The following is an 11,233-nucleotide window of genomic DNA, read 5'->3' on the forward strand; positions in this document are numbered from 1 at the left end:
GTTGTATTCATAAATTATTACCACACATTTTCCTTTGCACCCTGATTGGATGGAATGGGGGGAGGGAGGGGGGAAGTGCTACTGGAAAACAGGAAACTGAGGGTCAGCCAAGGACTGGACATCACCAACCCTGTTATGCCAGGGTCAGGGCAGGGTCACCTGGGGTCGGAAGGTCAAATGTGAAATGTATGTATTGTAATAAACATGCTAAACTAAACACTTTTTGTTGTGCTTTTTTGCGGGGTGTATTTGTGGTCATTTGTGTGTACATGTAGAGTTTAACTAATACATTTAAATCAGACTTGAATAAGCTTAAAAGATGTGTTATACACAGTTTGGAGGACATTAAGGTACTTATTCAGTTATTTGGGTATCAGTTGATGTTTGTTTGCTTATTAAATACTGTGTCGATATTGGATATTTAATTGTTTGTTCTTTTACCCTATTTGTACATTTAATTTAACTTTACCATCTACTAGTTAATTTTTTAAAACACTAATAATTTAACACTATCAAATCTCAAAATTAATATTTGTTCATACAAGTGTTATTGTTAATTAGAACCGTTAACATTTATTTTCAGTAATTGAAATAAAGCTGACATACTATATAAATATTAGATGGAAAAACACAAGGTGAGAAATGTTACCTAGGAAACTAATTGAAATAAGTTTTTTTTAAGCTGATTTTTATTTTATTTTTTAAATGCACATAAAATGACTACAATTTAAATGAAGACTGAAAATAAATAAAAGCTAATTTAAAACATTAATGAATACCACATACACAGTATATACATAAACATCACTTTTCACACTGTCCATAATGTGATGCCTACATTCACTTATAGCGTTTAACATGCATGAATTTAATGTTTTAATTGATCTAAACCATTAATACAGGCCATTTATTGTTTATGTGGTCTAAACCATTAATACAGGCCATTTATTGTTTATGGTCCATAAATAATCTTCTAAATATAGTTGCATCCCTACTTTTAAAACTGTTTCTAAGAAGGTGATGTCCACCAGGAGCCATTGTTGTTTATTACAGAATTGTGAATCTTTGCTAGCTTTTTGTTTTACTGATGTGACTTAAAACCAGACAGATTTCTTAGGTTTTCCATTTTAAAAGTTGCATCATGTCAGATCTGGCCCGTGTTCCATGTTTCTCCAGTCTGTCCGGATATTCCAACACAAGGTACATCTGTGGAATAAAAACAACTGCAGATTATACTTTAAAATACACTTACTAAAAATAAATGTCATACTGCCTGTGTGGAGTGGAGACATAGAGAATCAACAGAGGTTGGAACACAACCATGAACTTTAAATAACTGAATGTCTCTCAACTAACAGCACATCAGCAGCATGAGTGTCCCATCATTTCAGAGCAGTTCAAAGCCGAGAGAAACGGTAACGGTCGGTGAGCCTGGATGTCTGTTCCCTATAGGACTCAGATGTGCCTCAGCTTGAGGTCTTGAGATGTGAAGAGTAGGTTATGCTGGCATGCTGAGTAACTCAACATCAAATGCTCAATGGGTTCAGCATATATAAACTCGTTATTAAAGCATGACACAAGGTTGCTGAAAGTCTTATGAAACTGCTTTTTAAGATGGTTTGCCATCTACTGGCATTCACACCCATTCACTAGCTATAACAACAACAATAATAAAGCATTCATTTCAGATATTTTTTTGAGTGAGCATTTTTAGTTGTATAATCAGGGGGTTTCAAACTGGGATCCCGGGACCCTCAGAGCTATAGGGCTGCAAGGGAGTGACGGGGTCTGTGGAAAAGTTTAGAGGAAAAACTATTATACGGTAATAATAATATGGTTAAAATAAGTTTAAAAATGAATAGAAATGTGATTAAAAATATTTATCCACCTATTAGATTAAATTACATTAAATAAGACATAAATTATTATAAATTAAATTAAATAATACAGTTAACAGTATTTCTATAGTGAGTGGAAAGAATATACTATAATAATGTAACTTAATATAAACTCGTTTTAGATTTATAATAGGCTATTACTTTTCAGTGTATAAATTGAGTGTTTGTAAAAGATAGATGCCTTTTAAATTTTAGGATGGGAATCCTTCAAACGAGGATTGTCATATTTGGGGGTCTTGTCACTGTGGCATCTACAAATTGAAAACCCCTGGTGTAGAGCTATCTAAAATGATATCGTTTGAAGGCTTGAGCCACTTCTATATCAGATCAGATTTATCACCCAAGTCAAATTAGCATAAAGTGTTCTCTGTATTCGCCCTACATGACCTTTTTTGTGGTTGATGATGTGTATAAATCATCCAATAAGTCTATAGCAAATGTCAGTAGCTACAGTTTCTTCTCTACTCCTCGCCGTAGCCATTAGCCAACTAATAGGGACTTTAAGCAACAGCCTCTGGTGGAACGGCAACGGCATTCTGTCGTTCTATTGCGCATGCGCGACATTAACTGCTACTTCGCGACGTTCTACTGTAACCGTCTACAACGGGAGAACAGCTGATTTGCCGTAGTCGATACTACGTGACAGATTAAGAAAGTTAATGTTATGTTTTAGGTTATGTGGCATTATAATCGTTTCTGTATATCATTAAATGCCCAAATCAACCCTTCTCTTACTTTTTAAAATCAGTTTATTTTTTGTATTTTGTCTGATGATTAAATTATCCCCTATGCCGTCCTCTTTACTGTTGCTTAGTGATTTTTGCGCTCTTTAGCTACGGCAGTTAACCGTTTACTTCCGGCTGCCGTTGCCGTTCTATCAGCAGCTGTTGCTTAAAGTCCCTAATAATGTTTTGGTAAGTGGTTGCTTTTTATCGAACTAGAACCAGAACCAGGACATGGCGAAAAAATAAAAACATAATTCCACTCATGGACAGCAGAGGGCGGCACCTGATCATTCAAACTGAAAGACTGCAAATCGTCTAACGCCGTTGTTTGAAATGTTAATTAACAGTTGTTGTTTTTTTACATGAAGTTGGAAGTGTTTATCTATAAAAAGTCTAATTTCACAGTCTCTAAAAGGGTTGGTGCCCTCTTAAACTAGCCTACCTATTACGAAAAACGTGTTATTTGGTAAATTATTGTAACGTGCTTGAGAACACTTAGACTGATGAAAGCCTTGATTACTGTATTCCTCATTATCTTGTGATTCCTCATAATTAGTAAGACTAGACTGTTCTTTAGAGTGGATTAGCCTACTGAAATATCTATACTGAATAGTCATTATTCAGAGTCAAACTACTTAACATTAAAGTTAATATGCTGAATTAGCTAAAGTGGGTCGAATTAAGAATGACTGCACAAAAATGTAACATTTCCTCCTCAAACAACTCACTGAGTGTGGCATTAGAAGTATCAGTAGGCTAGTGATGTTCCGTGGGCAGTTTCACATACGCTTGGATTAGTCTGTGGAGGTGTGAATCTCACCATTTGAAGGGAGGACTGGTTTTGAACTGGCGCCTCTGTGAAATTACCAACAATTAGGATAATTGCTGTCAATCCGGTAATTTCTGTAGGTCTCTGAATGTGTCCCCTGAAGCGGAATCGCTTGTCTTTAGCCTTTGACACTGAATCGATGGCCATCTATCAGATGTGAGCGTCTCCCAGTCTGTCTCTCATCATCAAACACTTCCACTGCCGTCCGTCTCTACCTCCAAAATAAACCACAGTATCTGCACATTCCCCGCACACTATCAAGACTTTTTTACGTTTAGTCACACAACAAAAAAACGTATTTTGGTTCACTAGCATTTTAGGCTTAAACTTGCCTCAATAAATTAATAATAGCCATAGACTGTTGCATCCTCATTTTCCAACAAAGGTAGCCTATCTGGCGATTTCTGAAGTGAATGCTGATTATGAATCTGATAGAAAGAGTAAAATTCATAAACATATGGTTGTATTTAAAGGAAAAAAGTTTATGGGCAAAATAATTGGGTGCTGAGCTAGACTGAGCTAAACTAACTGTTTTTATTCAAGTCAGTTAATTTCATTCAAATAAATTCTGTTTATATTAAAATATAATTTAACGTCACTGAATACATTAAAGCAGAGTTTTGTGCTTAAGCCTATAGCTCTTTAAAGTAACAATTGCGAGAATTGCTGTAAAAATTGGTATGATTAATAGCCTAAGTTATGACAACATATGTTTTACATTGCTTTAACTCGTCAAAATAAGTTAACCAATTTTCAACTTTTGTATAAGTTAGCCTATACAAGATTCACAAATCATTTAATGTAATTTAAGTTGAAATGACTTACACATGCAAGTTGATTGTACTTAAAAATTTAAGGCAGCAACTTTTTTTTAGTGTAACATGGGAGGACATTTTTTCAGCTGTATGTTTGACATTTTCTATTTTTATATCGCCCCACTACACGCTATGATAAATAAATACATACATAGCCTACTACATACATATTTAACCCAAACATGGGTTGAAACAACCCAGCATTTTTTAGTGTATACATCACATACAACAAAACAGTTAAATGCAAAAATGTGAGGTAAATAAATAACCTCAGAGCCGATTTTTCAAACCAACGACATATGAAATTACAGAACCCCCTTTTAACCAAAACAGGCTACTTTAATTTGTAGAATTATGAATTTTGTTTTATTTAAAATTTTAAACATCGCAGGGTAGCCTATGTTTGATGAGTGGGTCTTAATATTTTCATAAATAACCTACTGCAGCACTTGGGTTACATTTATTCGTTTATTTATGGTTCAAGGTTGCCCAAAATGCCTTCAATTGGGAAGCACATGCCCTGACCAAAGTGCTCAACACATTAGGGCGGGTAGGGCAGTTGAGATATCGATCGTTGTGCTCTGTGTGTTTTGCATGGGATTGTCTGGGGGGTAATTGAGTGTCACTGTCTGTCTGTGTCGTCTCGCTGGCGCCATGTGCCTCTTTGGATTGCTAATTTCTCTAACCGACCCGCCTACATCCACTCTCTAGTGCAGTCAAGACCTGCAGTTTCCACCTCCAGCAGCCTGGGAAACACTGTGTCGACTCGTATGGCTGACAAAGCACTGAAACATACTTCTGACTTTAATGCGTTTCTCAAAAAAAAAAAAAAAAAAATATTAATACTGCCATTAAGATCTTAATGGTTTTGATAGGGTCTTTAAAGCTTGATGACACAACATGTTAGGTTTCTATTTCGTAGGCTAATCTGCCACATCAGCTTTCATTTTAATAACCATTATGCTATTATGTCTTTTTTCCCTCCTTGCTACCTGCCTCATCATGCGATTCTGTCTCAGCATCTGTAGGCGGAAAGACAAATTGTATGACCGCTGTGTGAACCAATACCAATGCCAATAGGACGCAGTATGCAAATGATTCACATGTCAGACCAATGAACGTACCAGTGGGTGTGGCTACACTGAGCCCAAAAAACTGATCCAGTGAAATTGTCCGACCAGTGATCCGCTGCTCCGTGATCGAGGATAGTTGTCCGTGTCTTATTTCCTTTGGCTCCTTCTTTTTATTATTTAACGAATCAGTTGTTATTTGTGCGTATATATTGGGGTTTCTTACGTCTGACGGATTGGTTCGGTTACGCACAAGGAATGTTTCTGCACTTGCGGTAGTTCGGCATTGCTCTCTGATGGAACAAGACACAGGCTTTCTGTGCCCGTTTGTTTTTGGATACAGCGTAGTTCACAGATCCCTTGGAATGCAGTAATCAATGTAGGACATATGTAACAAGTCCTCAAACCATTCGGAGGGTCTTGCCACGAGCTATCAAGACAAGGAAAAGCAGTTGTAAATGGATCGTCATTCCAGCCTTGTTTCTCTTTGGTTTCAGCTGGAACTTTGTGCGATGGCTGTTCTTCTCACGAAAGGTAACATTGAGATCATATAGTCGTTTCTAGAAGCGCACGACACTACTTTAAAACTTTAAGAGCATGTAAAACTGCAGCGCTCAAACACAAAAAGTCCCTCAAAATATGTATATATAGGCTACATTTCTCAACACTTGTGTTTCGGCTAATGGCCTTGTTTGCCGAAGACAAAACTGACGTCTCAACGCGTGGCTACAATGTTAATTAGCCTAATATTATAAGATAAACTTATGTTAACAACTCATTATACATTTTAAATGTCACTCTTACAACTGTGCCTTAACAACTTGGATTTTGATTTGGTCGTCTATTATCGAATAGGCTAGTCGATTTATTGTAGCCTTAATACCGGTATGTAACGTTAGCCTATATAATAAGGGGGGGACCAAGAATTTGGTCTCTAAAGCATGCTGGATATGCCTTTCTGCCGAAATAAAATATTTCTAGCTGTTAAAGACAGGTTGACCAGCTAACATGTTCCAAAAACACACACACACACACACACACATCTTGAGCTATTTTGTTGCTGGTCTAAAGTAGTAGGTAGGCTATAAACCAGCTATTATGCTCCAAAACACAGCTATGTCATTTTCTGAGCCTTTGCTAAATATTTCGATTTGCAATAGTTACCAAGAACAGTATGCTTCGTTTTTATAGGTAGCCTAACTTACATTGGATAAGCACCACAACCAGTCACAAAATAAATAGTAAACCCATTTAGCCTAACTGATAAGAAGAACTGAAGTGATTTCTCACACTAATGAGATGACATGTAACTCCAGCCTTGGACAGTGTATACAAGCAGCTTACAACAACACAAAGGCCGTGTTTATTTGTGTTCGTGTCGTGGTGTGTGTTTAGTGTTTTGTTTCAAGTCCACGCGCTATGCTAGTTCGGCGGTAGGTAAAAATTGGGGGCTGACCGACCGCTTACTGAAACAACGTATATTTTAACCATAAATATACAAGCGCGAAACAATCCGCCGTCCTCTAACTGACCGCGTTATTGCCAAATCTTTGGAGGAAACCTTAAAGGAACTATTAATTCCTCCACATGTCGCTCCAAATCTATATGACAAAAGTTAAAAAGATGTTAAGCAGAATGACAGTCCCAGTCCCCATTCACTTTCATTGTAGGCCTATTGAAAAAAGATGCAACAAAAGTGAATGGCGACCGTGGATGTCAGTTTTTAGCATCTTCTTTTGTGTTCTACATAAAAAAGAAAGTCATACAGGTATGAAACAACACGTGTGAAAAAAAATAGAGAAATATCTTTTTTCGGGGATCTGTCTCTTTAAAAGTTACCCTACGACTTTATGCCAGGTTTGACCACAAGTGAGTTTGCGTGCTAACTGAAAAAGGAGTCCTGCTCTCACCCCCCTTTACGAGTTTCCATTTGGGTTGAAAGAAATTGACTTTGGCAAACAAACCACTAATTATAAGCTACACGGTTCCTGTTTTATAAGACAGACTAAAAGGATCCCTTGCATGAAAAGCCATGACATAGTTACAGTGTTGAACAGAATTGCCATATATTAGTGTGTGTTCTGACACAAACACTTAGTCATAGCACTGTGTTTACCCCGTCTCTTTTTGGCTTTTTCTGGCATAAGATCTGAGTAGTTTAGCTTTAGTTGCTTATTTTTCCTCACATCCTATTTGGCAAAATGAAGAATGCCTTCCTGGTAATAAAGTTAACCAGTTTCAGCATCTTAGTAATGTAAGAAAAACGGCAGTTTAATTTCCTAGTAAAATGCTCAATTTCGGTTGGGATGTATGTGATGGGAATTTCAGCATTCCCACGCTCTATCAGGCAAATTTTCCCTTGCATTTATTGGTGCTAGTCTAAAATGTTACAATTAGTCAAGATTCTTTGGAAAGTTTAGTTTACTGTAAAAACATCTGGACAGTTTTGTACTTTAATATATACATAATATATGTGTTTTATGATTTAATACATCCAAGATGGTGCATTAATGTCAGTGTTATCTATTACCACAGATGATTATCAGTTTTCTTTTCAAATTTTTAACTAACACGACTTCTCTGTTTTGCAGGAGAGATCAGGTGCTACTGTGACGCACCGCACTGCGTTGCCACTGGATACATGTGTAAATCTGAGCTCAACGCATGCTTCACTAAGGTCCTGGACCCACTTAACACGAACTCACCTCTAACGCACGGCTGTGTAGATTCGCTTTTAAACTCTGCAGATGTGTGCTCCAGCAAAAACTTGGATGTTTCCGGCGGAAGCTCTTCTCCCGTAGAGTGTTGCCACGATGATATGTGTAACTACAGGGGTCTGCATGACCTCACACACCCTCGAGGTGACTCAACAGGTGAGATACACAAATGTGACAAAAATGCAGATTGTATCATATGTTTGTTTCACGTTTTAAAGGGATAGATCACCCAAAAATTAAAATTCTCATCATTTTGCTCATCCTCACGTCAAGGTTACAAACCTGTATGACTTTCTTTCTTCTGTGGAACATAAAAGATATTTTGAAAAATGTCTTTTTGTCCATACAATTAAATATTTTATTCCACAGAAGAAAGAAAAAAGCCATACAGGTTTGGAACAACATGAGGGTCAGTAAATGATGACAGGATTTTAATTTCTGGGTGGATTGTTCTGTAACTAAGTTTTCCTGCCTTGGTACAGAATGTCTGGCAGTGAATAGGCCAATAGGACACAGTGATTCACTTATGAGTATATAGTTGTGTTTTTTATCTAATCGAAGTAGGCTATTATCTTTACTGATGTTTGACGTAAATCCTGTGCAAACATGGACCCTTGTGACAGATATTTTAGTATCAGACATATATGTGCGCACACATTGACTTTTACGGTTCTCATGGCTCCAAACTGCAGGCAGATATTTAATGGTTTCCAGTGCAGGGTGAGTTTGCGGGTAGCTGGCAGTTTACCTTTTAGCACTTGGATTCAGATCACATACTTTTTATTTCACGTGGATCATGAAACGTTCCCACTGTGCTGGAATGTGCTTCTCACAGCGTCCTTTGACAGACGGCTCAAATCACATAAATATAATCCTGTTTAATGAAAAAGGTGCGCTGAGATATTAAAGAGAGTGGAACAAGTATAAACGTAACACGTTAGTGTTAGATCTCATGCTGTTTTTTTCCACAATCCAAATCTCACTTTGTTCTCACTATGCTTTGTCTCTGTTTAGACCGATACCACAGCTCCAATCAGAACCTGATCACAAGAGTACAAGAATTGACGTCCGCTAAAGAGGTGTGGTTCCGGGCGGCAGTGATAGCGGTTCCCATCGCAGGTGGCCTTATCCTGGTCCTGCTGATTATGCTGGCGTTGCGAATGCTCCGGAGCGAAAACAAGCGTCTACAGGCCCAGCGCCAACAGATGCTGTCTCGCCTGCATTACAGTTTTCATGGACACCACCATGCCAAGAAAGGCCACGTGGCCAAGTTGGACTTGGAGTGCATGGTGCCGGTAACGGGACATGAGAACTGTTGTCTGGGCTGCGATAAACTGCGGCAGACGGAGTTGTGCGCGGGAGGAGGAAGTGGAGGCGAACGCCTACTATCTCTGGTGCACTGGGGGATGTACTCGGGCCACGGAAAGCTGGAATTCGTATGACTACTCGGAAATTCTTTGTTCGGGCACAAAAGGGTAACTGTAGTTTGCTGTCGTAATTTTATTATCGTCCCGCTTGGTGCGTTATTTTATTGTCTCCATAGAGAGTGAAGAAATTTCAAGGACGCAAATGTTTGTGTTTTCTCAAAAGAGCACTTTACTTGAATTAGAATGGCCGGTCACTGTGGGGTTGTGGTAAATATGAAAAAGGGCGGGGCTAAGGACTGCAAACCCCGCCCTTTACCCAAGAAGCCGTGTCCTGTGGATCCTGGAATGACACTGAAGACTGAAGGATTCGTAAAGACGGTCTTATTTTGCACATTTGTATAAAACGGACAAGATGACTATCGGATGGTTGGAAAGTTGCAATCGAAGCGGCTTTTTTTTTGTTGTTGAAGAATTTTACACTGACACCAGGGTACAAATAAGGTTTGTTGTAGTCAAATTGTATGAATAAAGGATCCAATCTTGACTGTAACAAATCACGAGCCTCTGCTTATGATTTCATTAATCAAACAGATTTGAGTAGTTGTGTTTTTTAGCTCTATTCAACCGTGTGTGTGTGTGTGTTTGAGTGATGAAGCTCAGTCAGTAGCAGGGAAACTGACACAGAGGCCTTGTTCTAAAGTAGTGCCCTTCATCTGACTGCGTCATCTCTGAAACCCCTCCAAAAGGGACACATTACATCTCTCTGGCTTTCTCGGGCTGCTCTCTTGGGATTAATACTGGAGGTAGAGCGAGTATTTATTTAGTAAGTGAGGGAATGTCGGTAAGCTGTGAGTTCAGAGTCCTTCGCCTGCACTCGCTGAACACAGTAATTCCCTTGTATGCACTCAGGCTTGACTTTATAATCCACAAATCACGGACAGATTTGAGAACTGTGCAACTTTTTTTTTTAACTACTTTGAAAATATATGCTTGCAGTTTCACACACTAAATGTCCTTAAGAACAGCAGCGAGTGCTAACATTCCTCTGTGATATAGTTCATTGCTGTGGATGTGAACGGTATGGACTCCAGAGACTCCTTGAGATGGAAAAGGAGCATACAACATACTGAAAATATTATAGTGCTTTATATTATAAGATACTTTTGAGAAGGGCAAAAAAGTATTAGGTTTATATAGTGGCCACAAAAAAAGTATGTTAAATTAAGAAAAAGAATAAAGCACACTTAAAAATGACTGCGCTAGATTAGAAAATATTAAACCCTTTTTACAAGCACACTTTAAGCAAAATAGTTTTTAAATAAAACAATCGATATAGCGGTTAAAACTAAGACAACTTTCTGGTTGTAACATGTACATACATAGTTAATGTGATTAATGACACCTGTGTGAACTTAAAAAAACTGACTTCCCAGCTAACAAAACAATTTGTTGTGAGTATGTTGCAATATGTCCCATAAGCCTTAAGGAAAGAAAATGTTATTTCTTAATGTTCTGTGAACATTAAAAATAAATCCAGTTTATTCAATAACATTCTTGGTTATACGAACGGTAAGGGATCTTTTTGTGAACATTATGGGAATGTTACTTTTGTATGTTCTCTGAACATTCGGAAACAAGTAAAATAAAATAAAAAACATTAAATTAACTTCTAACTAAATTGTTTCAGGAAAAAGGTTCCACGAACAATGCATATATCATGTTTTTGTGCTAATGTTTTGAGAGCCTTATTAAAGACCAGATAACTTTAAACGAACATTTATTTAATGTTTGTAAATAATATTTTTGTTCATA

General features: G+C 37.7%; 1 protein-coding gene across 1 annotated transcript; it reads left to right on the plus strand.

The window, feature by feature from the left end:
- The first annotated feature begins 5,453 nt into the window (after nt 1–5,453).
- bambia (BMP and activin membrane-bound inhibitor (Xenopus laevis) homolog a) lies at nt 5,454–9,852 on the plus strand. Its single transcript, XM_056255559.1, has 3 exons — nt 5,454–5,871; nt 7,929–8,210; nt 9,069–9,852. Exons 1-3 carry the CDS (start codon nt 5,796–5,798, stop codon nt 9,494–9,496), a joined length of 786 nt encoding a protein of 261 aa, XP_056111534.1. The 5' UTR covers nt 5,454–5,795; the 3' UTR covers nt 9,497–9,852.
- Nucleotides 9,853–11,233: the final 1,381 nt, after the last annotated feature.

The sequence above is a fragment of the Rhinichthys klamathensis genome, unplaced genomic scaffold (genome assembly GCF_029890125.1).
Source record: "Rhinichthys klamathensis goyatoka isolate OS25496 unplaced genomic scaffold, OSU_Roscu_1.1 h1tg000121l_1, whole genome shotgun sequence".
In the NCBI taxonomy this organism is placed as follows: domain Eukaryota; kingdom Metazoa; phylum Chordata; class Actinopteri; order Cypriniformes; family Leuciscidae; genus Rhinichthys; species Rhinichthys klamathensis.

Excerpts from the sequence above, each read along its gene's own strand:
- bambia (XM_056255559.1), top strand. The coding sequence starts at position 5,796 with ATGGATCGTCATTCCAGCCTTGTTTCTCTTTGGTTTCAGCTGGAACTT. Across the intron at positions 5,872-7,928 it reads GGCTGTTCTTCTCACGAAAG|GAGAGATCAGGTGCTACTGT; the intron begins GTAACATTGAGA and ends TCTGTTTTGCAG. Across the intron at positions 8,211-9,068 it reads CCCTCGAGGTGACTCAACAG|ACCGATACCACAGCTCCAAT; the intron begins GTGAGATACACA and ends GTCTCTGTTTAG.